At 44.9% G+C, this 15,636-nt stretch overlaps 1 protein-coding gene across 1 annotated transcript; it reads right to left on the bottom strand.

Moving 5' to 3' along the window:
* Positions 1 to 8,164: 8,164 nt before the first annotated feature.
* LOC101779167 (laccase-22) lies at positions 8,165 to 10,857 on the bottom strand. Its single transcript, XM_004980039.2, has 6 exons — positions 10,660 to 10,857; positions 10,288 to 10,439; positions 9,877 to 10,121; positions 9,643 to 9,774; positions 8,602 to 9,525; positions 8,165 to 8,521 (listed from the first exon to the last, which is right to left on the bottom strand). The coding sequence occupies exons 1-6, from the start codon at positions 10,843 to 10,845 to the stop codon at positions 8,391 to 8,393; spliced, it is 1,770 nt and encodes a 589-aa protein (XP_004980096.1). The 5' UTR covers positions 10,846 to 10,857; the 3' UTR covers positions 8,165 to 8,390.
* Between the last annotated feature and the right edge of the window lie 4,779 nt (positions 10,858 to 15,636).

Below are 15,636 nucleotides of genomic sequence, written 5' to 3'. Positions count from 1 at the left end.
TGTTACATGGCTTCCAATGTTTAAGATCCGTGCTATAGTATATGGATGACGATGAAACTACCTCATCTACCAAGCCAACTACAAGTAAATATCTTACCCCTGACACATTGAATTGGTTCATTCAAAATGTTGTATTAGGGTTTACAGAATGTTGAATCAGTTGTAACAAAATGTTGAAGCATGTAGCACATGTGGGAAAACCTTGGTGAGGTGGGGGGAGCAAGTCAAAAATAAATATGCGATCTCCGTGCAATGTTGAGTGAGCCTATTCAAAATATTGACAGAGAATTTACGGATTGTTGAATCAAGTGTAAGGAAATGTTGAATAGTATTCGTGGAGAAAGACTGATGGGCTGCAATGGTTGTGCTAGATAGGCCTAACGGGCTTTGAAGTTGTGTGGCTTAACTGGCTTCCGCAAGCCACATAGGAGCCCCCCCATCATCACACCCCCCACATCCTCCGCTACCCATTGGTTGTCTCCCACCACGCACGGCCGCTAGCGTCCCGCCGCCTCGCCTCCCCCACCCACAACCCATCACCACTTCTCTCAAAAAAAATCCATCACCACCGTTGACTACCCTCCGAAGAAGCCCTCGCCCTAGAACTCTAAACCCTAAGGCCCACGCCCTCCTACTACTAACCCTAGCAAGGATCGAATGAGCGGCGGTGCAAACAGAGCACGAGCAAAACATGAGGAGGAAGAGGGTCTACCAACTAGTGGGCCCCGCGGAGCATTGGATGTGGATCGCGCATGTCGTGTTTTTGATAGATAGCATTCTATATCGCGTGCGCGATACATACTCATTGACATCTCAAGGTCCTTCATGGACAATGATGGCCTCCTCCAAGCGCCCTAGCTTCTCAATCGCCTCCTCCTGCCCTTTTAGCGGGGATGGTAATGAGTGCTACCATGGGATTTACTTTACTTTACATCCTCACAAAGACCCAAAGATCCATCTCCTGGGCGAGGCGAATGAGTGAGATGCCAATAGTAATTTTTTGAAGGGGCTACGATAGGCTAGGAGCCGTCCTGAACATTATATTTAATATGCAAAGTTGGTCCATACAAATTTGCAACATGGGGGCAGGAGGGACGGCGTAGCTTAATTTACAACTTTATGAAAAAGTCACTCCACAACATGAAGGAGGCCTTGTCTAGTGAGGCATGGAGATGGTGTCTCCAAAGCTCCAAGTCGTCCACTATGGCGCGAAGGATAGCACAAAGAGGCAGGTAGGAGTACTTGAAGACCATCTCATTGCAAGCTTTCCAAACATTCCAGAGGATCACCGTGTGAAATAAACATGGCCCCATAAAGGCTATAGTTACTGATTTTGGTGACTAAGTGACAACATAGTCATTAGGACTAACGGTGTGTCAAGCATGTACCTTGTAGGTTTTATAGGTCCCAAGAATGCAAACCAAATCATAGCAAGATCCAAACCATGGTATTCAATTGTCCAAGCCATGGTATATAGGATTACTCATGAAAATATAGGACCGGATGATCCGATGGTCCAACGTAGCAAGCGTTGGAGCATTTGGTATAACAACAAAATTCCCAAGGGCACCAGATGATCCGACACTAGGTGTCGAACTAAGCATTTTTACTTTGAAATCATCAAGAAAGTTTCGGATAAAATACTCTTCAGCATTGGATGTTTCGATACCCATCGAATCAAGCATCAGATGAATTTTGTGTTTCGGATAGAAGAGAAGGAGCGGCACTAAATGATCCGATGCACTATCGGATGGAGCGTCGGACAAATTTGGCAAGGAGGGGTCAAAGTGCTATATGCATCAGTAGGAGGCACCAAATGATCCAATGCCTACTCCATATGACCATTCGATCATTCAGTGCTCATAGTGTCAACTAGTCATTGGAGTATCAGCTCCTTTAATGATTTGAGCTATTATACCCCCTCTACTCACCCATTTGGAGTTGTTGTAGTGTGCAAGAGTCTATTGGAGTGCAAGACACATCAAGAACACATCCATACCACAAAACAGTGCAAAAGTGATCATCCAAAGGCAATTAGAACAAGCTTAGAGAGACATTAGTGCTAGGATAGGCTTAGAGAGATTGAGTGAAAGGTGTTGCTACCTTGTGATTGGTTTAAGAAGTGAACCAATATTTGTAATCTTGGTGCGCCGGTACCTTGGGACCTTGGTGGCTGGCCAGTGTTGGTATTTATTAACGTTACAAAAAAATCCGCAAGCGTACAGATATACCATTGCATTCACCCGGAGAGTATTTAGGGTATCGTATTTATATTTTCCCAAAGGATTACATTGGTGTAAAAAGATTTATTGGATACATATCCAAGATAATAACCTTAAGATACACCAAAGTTCAGGCAGGGGTAAGCCAGGATAAATATATGAGGGTAATGTGACACACACTGTCGTACATACATCTGTGGACCCACCAGAAGGTTTGGACAGACCTATGAGGCTGGACACCGAGACACATCTGACATGGAGACCATAGTGCAGAATGGTGTAGTCTACATGGAAAGATAGGAACTAGTTGAGGTAGTAAAGTACTTGTTGTAATAGGGTAGGCTTCTTCTAGTTGTATCCAACTAGTATTCTTGTAACCAACCGACCTGTAACCCTGCCCTCAACTATATAAGGCGAGGCAGGGACCCCCTTTAAAGCAATTCAATCCAACCAACACACAGGACGTAGGGTATTACGCAATCTAGCGGCCGAACCTATCTAAATCGTGTGTATGCGTTTACCTTTGAGTTCCTGATCTCAACGAGCCCCACCAACCAAAACACTACCTCGGGCACCCCCCTTGGTAGGTTGTCGGGTCTAAACACTGACACACACAACCAATCTCAAGAATAAAGAATAAAAAAATAAGCCTAATGTTAGTGGGAGCAAGACATATATGAGGTCCTAGTGGCATCTATCTATACTAGCTAGGGTCGTACAAGCACATGATTAGAGCTAACTCTAGGCATACAACATTACGGGGAGAATACCCATCTCTAGTCCGCCAAGGCAAGGTATCTTTCAGAACTCCTACACTATACCCAAACGTACTATACCCAAACGTGGGGGACTACAAGGGACGGACATGGCTGTCACCATTTGCCGCCTACCCCTCAGACCGTGGGGCACAGTCATATTCGATGGATCCCAACACGCCCGAGCACCATGCTCGTACACGTGATCACTACTCTAGCCCCTCCGGAACCGCGACCATGATGATCGACAGGCATAGAGCTAGAGCAAGCTTGAAGTCACAACGAACCTATGTGGTAAGATGGATTCAGCCTAAGCATATGAGTATAACTTAATAGAGCGCAAGTCATGGCATAACATACTATCAAAATAGCATAACAACCTGTTGACGCAAAATCCTGGCGGTTGTGGACCCTGCATCAGCACATGAGGACCTGGGAGATCTGCTTAACTCCAGTGCAGAATCCAAATCGGCGCGCGTGGTGTGCGCGGGCGTGCCAGTCAGTTTGACCATTCAATTGACAAGGAGATGATAGTCGTTGTGAAGTCTGAGGCAACCGGCCGATTAGGCCGATATAATCCTGGCACAGTAGCGATAATGGTGCAACAAAATAAATCATGACAAATATATCGGCTGTGAAGCCGATTCCAGTACCTTGATGAATGTGAGTGATTCATCGGCCATCCAGCCGATTTAATATAATTTACAATAACTATCAGCCAGATGGCCGATAGAAAACAGGATGCTGTTGAGTTGTTGCCCCGCCATAGCTAGAGCCACAAGCCGATGAGATCTAAACTAATGTCACCACCAATATCTCTAGGTGAAACCACAGTGATGCGCCCGGTAGTTGCAGTCTAGAAATATTTAGCAGGACGTTAATCTGAACCCCGCTAGCCGATGGATCCAATCACAACGGAACTTACTCCCAACAACACTCGAAGGATGGCCAAGATCAAGATGCAACACGCTATTAAAAATAGATCTATCGTCTATTCCGACAGAATTAATAACAATTAATATGTCGTAAACGACAAGATGATAGAATAGATAAATATCAGTCGATGCAAGCTTAATCAAGGCGGGATAACTGGTGAATACCGTAGATCGAGACAGAAGCGATGCGCCGTAAGTCAAAGATCCAAGATGCTCGATAACTGGTAGATGAAACTAGACGAAACCACAGCGATGCGCCCGGTGGTTAAAGCTTAGAACACCTGGTGACAGAACTTGTAGCTCGCCGGAGATAGAGGTTGATGCAGCCCAGCTTGCTAGAAGGAACTCGTCGAGAAGCTACATTACTCCTACTCCTAATGCAATGGTGTGAAGCCGAAAAGGTAAATAAAAGATAAATGTGTTGTATATTGATCGTGTGATGATTCTTTACAATGGCCACGTCCCTTTATATTTATAGGGCGGACGTTACATAATTGGCAACTAACCACGCACGAGGCAAGTCACGTACACAATCTTTTCTAATAAAAAAACTCTATCTCTAACTAATCCAACTCTATCTCTAAAATATTTTATTCTATGAAACAACCTCTGTACATGCAAAGATCGGCCGCATGCATAATTATTCTGATAGCCTCCCACGTATGGCATGCAAAGTGTACCAAAATCCATGTTGTATATTCTAATCATTTTTATCCATATGTGCTGGCCTTTCCTTTATATCAGCCTTGCCTCTCCTTGCCAATCAATCCAATGAAGCCGATTTGGACTCCGTGCCTGCCCATGTGCATGCATGCTAGCTTCTTATTGTTGTACGTGACTCCAATTATCTCGTACTCTGAATTTATAGGATTGGTCAAAATCTGGTGTCAACACAGGTCCCCCAGTTTCGGAGTATGAATGCTTCATGTTCCGAAACTAATTATAGAAGTCCGATACTTGTCTTGAGAGCTAATGACGTCTGATTGCAATATCCAAAGCCACGTCGACTCCTGTTGAAATATAAAGAACACCATCAGTGTTGCCGGCAGTAGAAACAACAGATCAGTCTGTTGACACCAAAACTTGGTGCAGTAACCAGCAAGTTTTTGTTGTCAACACAGGCCCCCCAGTTTCGAAGTATGAATATTTCATGCTTTGAAATTAATATCCGATATATTTTATAAGCAGTCGATACTGTTTTGCTTGATCCAATCAGCCAAAAAAAAATTATTGGCCAAGGTGCAGTAACCAGCAAGCTTTTGTTGTCAACACAACCATACTCTTTATAGATAGGATACCAACAAGTTAAGTACAAAATCATACCGAGAGCCGGAGGTTACATCCCCAACCGACCCGAAGACTAGCTTAGCACTACAAGATTCAGCTCTAGCCTAGCTCCACTACCCTAAGGATTATAAGAGTAACAAGAGAGAGAGAGGGAGAGAGGCTTCAAGTGTGGTGTGTGTGTGAGGGGGGTCTCCTTCTCCTTTTATAGGTGGTTGAGGGTGATTCCCAGGAGGTATCTCTTGAAAATCTTCTCCCACCGCCATCCTTATTCAACCAGGCACCGCCATATGGAGGATGAGGGTGGGAACCGCCTGTCCAAGTTCGGCCGAACCTGGGGTTCCGCTAACCCTAGGTTGAGCTGGTTCTCCACCACCTTTGCGTGGTGAGCTGCCTGGTGGGCCTTGGCCCTTTTCCTCGTGGACCCACGCTGGATTGGGCTAGTTTTCTCTAGCATGTGGGCCCTCTTATCCATCGTGTACGCGTCAAATGTTCTTCTATATATTTCGTTTGCGTTTGCGCATGTTTCTTCTCTTGTACAGACTTATATCCCTGAAATTACTATTTGCCAATACATGTGGAACTAGGTCATTGATAACAAATATGCGAGTAAAAAATTTTAGTTTTTGTTTATTCTTTGAGTAGTGTGATGGTCAGATTTCTATCATAAGGACCATCAATAGCTGGCATGTCTTCGACCCTCCATCTTAATGTAGAGTGGTGATGATGACCATGTGCGGGGAATGAGGATACCCCTTCCTTCGTGGAGAAGCTCCGTAGTGGAGACATCATGAAGGTGACTGGAATAGAGGGAGTGATGAGTCTTTCCTTTGTGGTAAGCTTCTCATCCGGCTTGGAGAGAGCATTTGTAGAGAGCTTAAGACCTTGATCGGGAGGGACTTGGTGACCGGAAGCATATCCTTAGTGGAGCTCCAATGTTGACTAGGGGTAGCATTTGTCTACTGATACCACGGGATAAATTATGGTGCTAAGTTTGCATCCTTCCTAACCCACTCTTTTACATTTTTCACATTTTATACTTGCAACTCGAATGTCTTTACTTTCTTAGAGTAGTTATTGGTAGGATCGGCTCTAGGTTGCAAAATGCTTTTTAGGTGGGAAGTTTCACTATATCAACTATATATGCACATCTAGATATTTGATACTTTAGTGGAAGCCATAGACTAAATATTTTAAATTTGGCTAATTCGCTCCGTGCTCCTCTTAGGCTACAAGCACATAATTAAAGCTCCTTTCACCATGATAACAGCGGACCGAACATGTCAAGTGGGGAGTACCGCCACTTGTGGAATAGTACAAAGGTCTGTGAAGGAGGATAGATATGGCGCACAAGGCCAGCCAATGCAGCGCCAAAGCTGTCGGGCCCTGGCGCAGCATAGTAGTAGGCCAGCCAATGGGACAAGGGAGACTCCAGTTCCCCTATTAGCCTGGGATGATCGCTATCTGAGTGGCATGCATATCCCTACTATTAGCCTAGCCTCAGCAAACATGGGAGTATTTGCTTGTCTTGAGTGTTTTTCTATAACTATATGATTTTGCCATATTGTTCATCAAAAAAAGTTTTTGTATTATCATTTTGTTCATTTTGCTCGACTACTACGTTGATGTTAAAACCATTATTGTATATCTTCTTAAAATGTTGCTAACGACTAGAAGGCAAGCGATGTTCTATAACTTCCAAAAATCAATTGTATTTTGACTTCCTTCTAGAACACCAGTACATGCTTTCCTTGGAACTCTCGATTGAGCTTGGAGCATTTCCAGCAGATCTCCTTTTCCTTTTCCCACATTTCCTCTTTTTCAGCTATAAAGGGGATTTAAGGCAGAAAACCTCCTCCAGCAGATTCCTTTCTCTTTCCCTTTTCCCTTTATTTTTTCTCAATCCCCTTTCTCACCCTCCCACTCCTCTTCACCCCTCTCCCTTTCCATGTCCCTTTCTCCCTTCCTCTCTCCAACAGTAGGATCCACATGCCACGCAACATCCATAGCCGACCAACCCGTCCTGCCTCGCCCCTGTTGTGTGCGAGCATCGCTGCCGGCCACTCTTACCATGCACGCCGCTACTGTGGGCCCTGTCCTCCCGCACGGCGCGCCAGCCGGCCTAGCTTCGGCACAGGCAAGAGAAGAGAGAAAGAAAGAGGGGAGGAAGAAGAAGGGGTTTTTACCCATTGACAGGTGGGTCCCATGTGTTAGGAGAGAAAAAGGAAAAAGGAAAAATCAATCTGCTGTGGCACATCTCCTTAAAATTCTTAAATTGTAAAAGGGGATTCCCTATAGATACATAAAAGGGAAAGGGAAAAATTAATCGGCTGCCGGAGATGCTCTTACTTGATTTCTCAACCAATAGCTCAAATTCATCTGGCGTACCAACTTATACAGTTCCAGTGGTGGAGGGAGGGGGGGAGGGGGCGGGGGTGGCACCCCCTAACGCGTTATTAACCCTCTAGACTCTGGTATAAATATACATGTACAATGTATGTATTAGCTGTTCAGCTCCTCGCCTCCTCCCATTCATTCCACCTCCTCCTATTCATTCCAAACGTTAATTGTTTTTACGGCCCAATAAGAAGCAGCCCATTTAAGCCTATCTAGCTGTTGCTCGCCTTCTCCCTTCATTATTATTTAGAATACGAAGCATCAAGTGTCGTGACTTTGTCCGTTCGACTGATCGTCTTTGGTCTTTCGGTCTTCTCCTTCGCCAGTTCACCAGACACCGCGGCGGCGCGATGCTGGTTCTGCCGGACTGACCACTGGGAGACCGGACGCGAGAGTTGAGACACCACGCCGCCGCCGCTGTCCAAATTGACATTGCCGCAGGTAATCCATAATCACATGGCTATCGGTTCTACTTTGCTTTGTCCATTGCCCTCCTTACCTCAAATCCTGGCTCCACCCTGTACAGTTCCATATATTAAAGAAAGGGGGAAAAATTGGTGGCGGAAAAAGCTAGTTGGAACCTAATGTCTTGTACACATTATCTTGGCAAACAATCCAAAGAACAAATACAATGTGCAGCATGCAGAATGAGCCAAGCAAAAGCACTGTCCCGAGCATGTCAGCAGACCACCACTACTCTAAGTTTCATGACTCCATTTAATTTCCATATCTTGGACCAAAGCCAATTACTCTTCTTGTAGTCAACTTTACTCTGAGGTAGTCTTCGAGGACTGCTCTTAGCATTGAGGAAGATCCTTGGGTGGTGGTATAAGAGTCTCATCAGGTCTTTTCCCATTGTCCACCACAAAGACCATCTTTAGTCCCCATGATGTGTGCACCTCAAAATGGCAATGCATGAACCAAACACCTTGAACATAGCAACTCATGTTAGGAAATAGATGTAGACTTTGATCTGTGAAATGCTAATGAGAATTTAGGAATCCTTACCTGGGTTGTCTGCCCTAAATCTGATTGCTGCCCAACCTCCGGTAGGAACTCCGATGGTGTTTCTCTCAATGGGGTCAATGAGGTTAAACGTGGAGGGAGAGGTTTTGGGGTTGTAGTTCCCGACCCCATTCCCAACCACGAAAAAGTTAAAACCATGCAAATGGATCGGGTGGCTCTCAGGTGATATGATCCCTGTATCCTGGAGTACAACCTGCACTGAAGCATTGTATGGCAACCTATAAACCCTCGTTCCTTTCATGGTTTGAAGGTTCTTGGGGCCGCTTCCTGTATAGTTGAACTTGTGTGGTGGTGTTGCTGGGAAATCATCGGTGAACACCCCTGGAATGTTGTAATAGTGTGCTTGTAGAATTGGTGTGGATGGCATAATGAACGTCACATTGTTGATTGTTCCAACCAACCTTGTTGCGTTAATGCATTTTGCGCATGGGTTGACACCCACGCCAACGGTAAACACAAGGGAGTGGTCTACTGTCAGTGGCACATTGGCTGGGTACTCCTCTGAATTGAGGCTACGGAGGGACTCAACAAATTTTGAGACGATGGTGGTGGCATTTTGAGGTGGTGGCTTGATGAGAGTGAGCGGTGCTGTGGCAGAGATAGTGTTAGCATAATGCAAGGTAGCAGTGCCTGTTTTGTTGTCAACTTGCACGGGGGCATCCATGAAGGGAGAAACTGACAAGAGGTAGCGGCCAGCAGTTCGATCAGCAGTGAGGAGGACGTTGGTGGTCTGGCCTGGAGTAATGAGCAGAGTTGCAGTCTTAAATGGCTTGGTATAGACTGCATCAACCTCAACCACAGTGAATTTGTGCCCGGCAATCTTGAAGAATAGGTCATCATTCAGAGCAGCGTTGATGATCCGGAGCATGTATGTCTTGCCATTTTCAACGTTTAGCTTGAATCCATCTGTCCAGTTAATTTTGAACATGCATCAGGAAGGCCCCTTTGTTTTGGCATTCTAGTAGAAATGGAAGAATTAAGGTGCACAGACTCTTGGATAAGTAATACAGTTCTTTCATGTACCTTGCGAGGAGGCACAATCGGACAGTGGACCAGGGTGACCGTTGATGGTGTGTGAATCGGAAACATTAGGTCCTACTCCTTGTTGCATGGCCTGGTTGATCACCACTTCTGTGTCTGCTTTCCACCATTCTCCTGCAGAACATTACGAAGAATTACTGCTCATTGTGTGCTAGAGATTATATATGAACCCTGACATATGCATGAGAGCGAGACCATCCATCAGATACTACGTACCTAGCACAACAACAACCTCCTTGTGGGGAGTGGGAAAGGGATAGGGCACACCGAGCTTGGGGAGGATGACAATGGCGCCATGGACGGTAGCCCTCAGCCAGTTGATGTGGGCATGCCAGAGGAGCGTACCCCGTTGGCCAGTAACAGTGAAGTTATACAGAAAACTGGTGCCCGGCTGGATCGGACACTGTGTGATGTATGCTGGTCCATCAGACCACCCTGTCCGGATCTGCCTTACTCCATGCCTGATTTACGATTGATGACCCAGTTAGCAAGAGCTATACATGCATGCATGTACTCCATATGCTGCATGTATCATCTTTGTTTGCCATCGAAAGGCATGGATGAAAACAGAGCTGAGATGCAAATTTGAGCTCGATCGAAGCGTGGTGTGAACATGGTCTACTTTACCAGTGGATGGTGACGTTGTGAGTTACATGATTGACAACCTTGACAAGAACATTATCATCCTCTCTTGCATAGAGGGTTGGTCCTGGGAACTTGCCATTCACAGTGAGGATGGGCTTGGTCGAGCAAAGGCGTGTCACGTTCCTCATAATCACCTGCACAAAGCCAATCCATATGCTGCCATTATAATTTTTTTCTTATTTTTGCTAGCACCTGATCAACCTTGGTTAGCTGGCGCAATAAATCTTGGGATCGGATGGCTTGACTAAACTAATCCTTAACATGCGGATGCAGAGTGGTAACAATTAGCTTGTTCAGTACTATGCAGCACACGAAGAGAAACGGTGACGATGGAAAGCTAAGCTGGGACCTCACATTGAACTTGTAATGGCGGGTAATGGCGTGGGCGCTGAGAGCCTGAAGCAGGACGAAGCTGGCCATCAGGAGCAGCCGCACGAGACAACGCAGTGATCCGGGCACGGCCGCCATTCCTCTGTTGATCGGACGATGCATGGGTGCAGAGCGAGCTAGGCAGAGGAAGCGGAAGAGACTGTGCGGCATGCAGTGTCCCGTGTGCATGGAATGACAGGGCAACGCACGCTTATAATGGCCTTTCGGAGGTGTTGCGTTTGCAGCTGCCATGTCGTTTTTAATTTTAGGTGAACAAGCCTTGCTCGCCAAGGCTACCCAGGCTGCGCTGCGGTAGGAAATGTGTTAACACCACCACATCTGCAGCTAGCTGTGGTTTCTTTTCATTTTATTTACATGCAGTTACACACATCACACAAGTCCCTTTCTTCCATGGGTTTGGGTTGGCTGGCTTTGCTTTGCCGACCCAGCTAACACTGCACTAGTTCATCTACTTGTAGCCGCAGCAGGTCTGTCTTTTCGGCCCAGGGGTTTGGTTCCTTGTACTTGTCCTGGATCTCTCTCAGTCGTACTCCCTACTAACAAGAGCACTTGCTATTAAACTACTGCCACAGTGAAGCTAGGATTGCAGGTATGGGAGTAGAAAGATCCCTCACACACCTTTAAGTAACTTGCAGTCCACATTGTTGATTGTCCTCGTGTCATATGTACAAGCTGCAAATTACAACGACACCCACATTGATGTGAATGCATACACGCTATATTAGTTTTGTTTCTTCATTGCAAGACATAATATTTGCCAATTAGAGCTAATCTAATTATATTAGTTTTCATTTAGAAATAAGCAGCCTTTTCAGTTATATATATAAGCCAAATCTGACAAAAGAAGTTGTTAGTGGCGTGCAAGGTTTGTTTCTTCATTGCATGACAACATACATCATGGAACATCTCATGGATCCTATAGGAACAATCCTAAATACACCATAGAACATCTCATACATATATCATGGGAATGGTTCAAATTACACCATGGAATATCTAATTAATACCATGAGAATAATCTAGATAGACAATGGAGCATCTTATGAGTTATGAGTATTGTGGGAACAATCCAAACAAAACTACCAGATATACCATCGAACATCTCATTGATACTTCCGGATCACAAAAAGGGACATTAGGCTCTCATGGACATTTCATCGAACAGGTGTTGTGCATTAGCAGCTGGCAAAGATAGCGGCTGACGGGCATAGGGACGGCGGGTGGTGACGGACGTGATAGCTTCCACTACTAATGTTTTTACCAAAAATTCTTTAAATCCTAGAAAATAGCAAAATAGTTTATTTAAATCCTGAAAAATAGCAAAAGAATTCAAAAAAATGGAAACTCCTGCACTCAACTTATAGTGAAGTATAATACATGTAAAAGATGCCCTTTGCATATACTTCAGCAACCACCTGTTCAGAGAGAAATTGATCTATTGATGTTAATTTTCACTTTGGTTTCATTCTTCCTTGTGAAAACAATGAGAAGGAAGCCCTAAAAAAAATAATGTAAAGAAGAAGAAAAGAGAAAAACAAAACGAAAAAAACACACTGGGCCGGGCCAGGGGCCCTCAACTCAAGAAGAGTCGCTTTCAGCTGTCTTGTGCTGTGACTAGTGTCCATGGACCATGGATGGATCCTTCTTGGATCTGGTAAGTGGCGCGTGCGCCTCGGTCCAAACTCCAAACACCTTTTCTTTTCCCTTTTTCTTTTCAGTTTTTGCCTTTAGTTATTTCTTTCCCCAGCAAGCACGTTCATCAATTTCTTGAAGAATGCACAATTATAATATAGTATAATGCAGCCTGCCTGCCGACGGATCGACAAAGGCGTAGATGGATTTGGTCTCGGAGGAGTAAAATAGATTAGATGGTACGTTGCCGTTGCCTGTCAAGATGTAGCGGCAGAGAGGGTAGGCCTGATGTGACCAACACAACACAACACTTGCAACTGCAGCCTCCGTCGTTCTCCTTCGTATACTAGCCTTTTTAATTTGCATACAAGGATATATACGGTCCGAAAATTAAAGGTCCTCCCAACGTTCCAAATTGTAGATCGTTTTGACTTTTCTAGATGCATAGATGTTGATATGCACCTAAATAGTGTAGGTGTAGATGCATACAAACATCTATGAACGTAAAAAAGTCAAACGATTTGCAATTTGGAACGAGAGGTGTAAAACATTATCTGGAATTCAAAATAAACACTAGGATATTAAACGTAGAGTAGTTCTAAAAAGAAAAAGAACGGGCCGGGCCGGGAATCAATGCGAGTGCATCTGCCGCCCAATGCATTGCATTGCTGCTGGACTCAACCCCCAGAAAAGAAAACAATCGCAAAGCAAGAATACCCTTGGAAATGGTGAAAGCAAAGGCGATCGGCAAAGCAGATCTGCAGTATTCCGAAGGGAGCTAACAGTCAGATTGGTGTGGTTGGCCCTCCACGCAGACGCAGCAGAATTGCAGACGCAGCGCTGCGATCTATTCTTTTCATACGCACGCATGGATTCTACTATCTTACTCCTACTGGAGTATTTATTCTTGTACCAGCAGAGAGATGCTCATCACTATACAGGCTACAGGTTTTGTCTTGTTTCTATGACTAGTAGTCTATACAGTGATGATCTGCAGCTCTTTAATTTCTTTGTACTTTTCTTTTCCTTTCAGAGATTCGGCTCCATTCTACTCTGACTGATGGATCCATCTCTGTCTCCTACTGGTTAACGTACTGTGAGTATGTATATACATGGTCCATGGTTTAGTTTTAGTTTGCACTTCTCCGTCCAACACTTTATGACATCGACGCAGTTTCTAATAATATGCTAATTTGACCAATAATATGTATAAAAATAAACTATGCATTTCTTTTGCTATTAAAAGTTAAAAGGATTGATTTGATTATTTAGAGCAAATAAACCTAGAAATGCTTATATTTGTTAAGTACGTACTCTCTCCGTTTCACAATGTCTATCCGCTCTGGGTACGACCGATGTTGTTCACATCCTCCGATGCTGATCATCGAGTTCCCATCCATGATCAGTGCGGGCGTACGTGTGGTGGTTGTGATCGACTGCAGGCAGCTGAGCTAGCATATGCTGTATAGGAGCAGTAGCACCAGTGGCACCGGAAGAATGATGATGATGATGATGATAATGATGATGTTGAACACTTGAACAGCAGCGAGCTAAGGTGTGGGTCGACAGCAACATTACATTGGCTAAACCCTATACATTGCTATGCTACTAGATAGCTATAGATAGTCAAATTAATAAAGCAAGCTAAGCATGCTTGCCTGTCTCTGCCTTGCATTATATTGCTTGGAATGATATATAACTATCATCGCCGTTCATGATGTGCATCCTGTTCTTGGGAGTATTATCATCACCATCATTATACAGCATGCGTGCATGGTTGGCTCGGCCACCCCTTGCTAGCCACCGGGTCCATCCAGCCAGCTAATGTTGTTTCTCGACACATCGGCACATGCATGTATCACTTGCAGCTCAAAACTTGTGTACATTTGGCCCAAGTTGACATGACTGAGTTTCTTTTGAGCAAGAGATTTCCCATTGTTGTATCTAGAATTGCTTGTGATCCCAGTTACCATGTACCCTTTTATAAACATGCCCATGGACTAACTCCCCCCATCCCCCACATGTGTCGATTGCCCAGGCGACCTGAGGGGGTGACCCAACACCACCGGCACCCATCCAAACCCTAGACTTGCTCGCTGCCACCGGCAGAGCCGAAGTTGGTCCCGTTCATTCCCTATCTCCTCCCGTACTTCCTCCCTCTCTCCATAGTTGTATTCATCCACGTCAATGTTCTTTGATGCAAATCTGTGGTTGCCTACGGGGTTTGCTACGGTCTTGTCATGGGTGGTTGGTTCCAGCCTCCTCCAACTTAGATCCATTGTTACCCATTCCTCCTCTTTAAGTGTATCGCCGCCCTACTCACCACCAGCCATGTTCCCACCTCCAGCTGCATGTGATCTATTTCAGGTCCTTGCATTGGCGAGGCCTAGTCGCCGTAGTTGTGGTAGGAGCGTAGCCCCGTGACTAGGTCTTAGGTTGCCATGGGTAATGGTGCCCCTCAACTCAGTTCTTCTCTACCCTAGCAGTTGTTGTACTTTATTCATGGTTGATCTTGTAGTGCTATCCTTTTTGCTTGTCCACGGTATGGCCAACTACTGCAATTCCGTTGTCTGCGATGCTTAGTGTGTGGGGGACATGTTTTGGAGGTCATAGGTGAAAGTCTTGCCTATCTTCAATTGGGTCGGTCTTGGCAATGCCCTTGAGCATTGTTCACCTTATTTGAGTCGTTATTATGGTGAAATATGCCTTTGTATCCCTCATGTGAAAACCTTGTCCAAATTTCCTAGATTGGCGGCAACGGCTCCAAGGGTGTTATGTCCTTCCGACAGGCTCAAGTGCTTCCTCCAAGCTACTTCTTCGACAATTTGCTACACATGTTGATGGTTTTGCTCTTTGATTGCAAGGTGTGCTTTGTCACTTCTGGAGCCGAGTTGGTTTGATTGTACGATGGTGGTGCCATGGACCACTTGGCCACTGTTGGAGCTAGTATGGTTGTTCTAATGCTCTACCTTCGTGCACGGTCATCTCCAAGTTTGGGAGTTGGCTCGTATCTTAGTGAAGATTGAGCTATGAACTTGGTGATCCTCAATATTGTCAGCCTTGTAGTGTTTGGTGTTCCATGAAACAGATACCTTCAAACTTTTTCCATCGAAGAGGGATGAATTGTTTGTCATTTGCCACTTTCAACAAGTCTTAGCAATACTTTATACTTTATTATTATTTGGGTCAATTCAAATTCAAAATGATTCTTTGTTCCCTCCTTCATAAGCTCGTTGTGACAAAGGAAAGGGGTAGAAGGAGGAAAGCAAAAATGATCGACCACTCTTCCACTACGGGGTTGCCACCTTG

This window comes from Setaria italica, chromosome VIII, assembly GCF_000263155.2.
Source record: "Setaria italica strain Yugu1 chromosome VIII, Setaria_italica_v2.0, whole genome shotgun sequence".
NCBI classification, from domain to species: domain Eukaryota; kingdom Viridiplantae; phylum Streptophyta; class Magnoliopsida; order Poales; family Poaceae; genus Setaria; species Setaria italica.
This window is presented reverse-complemented; position numbering and strand designations above follow the sequence as displayed.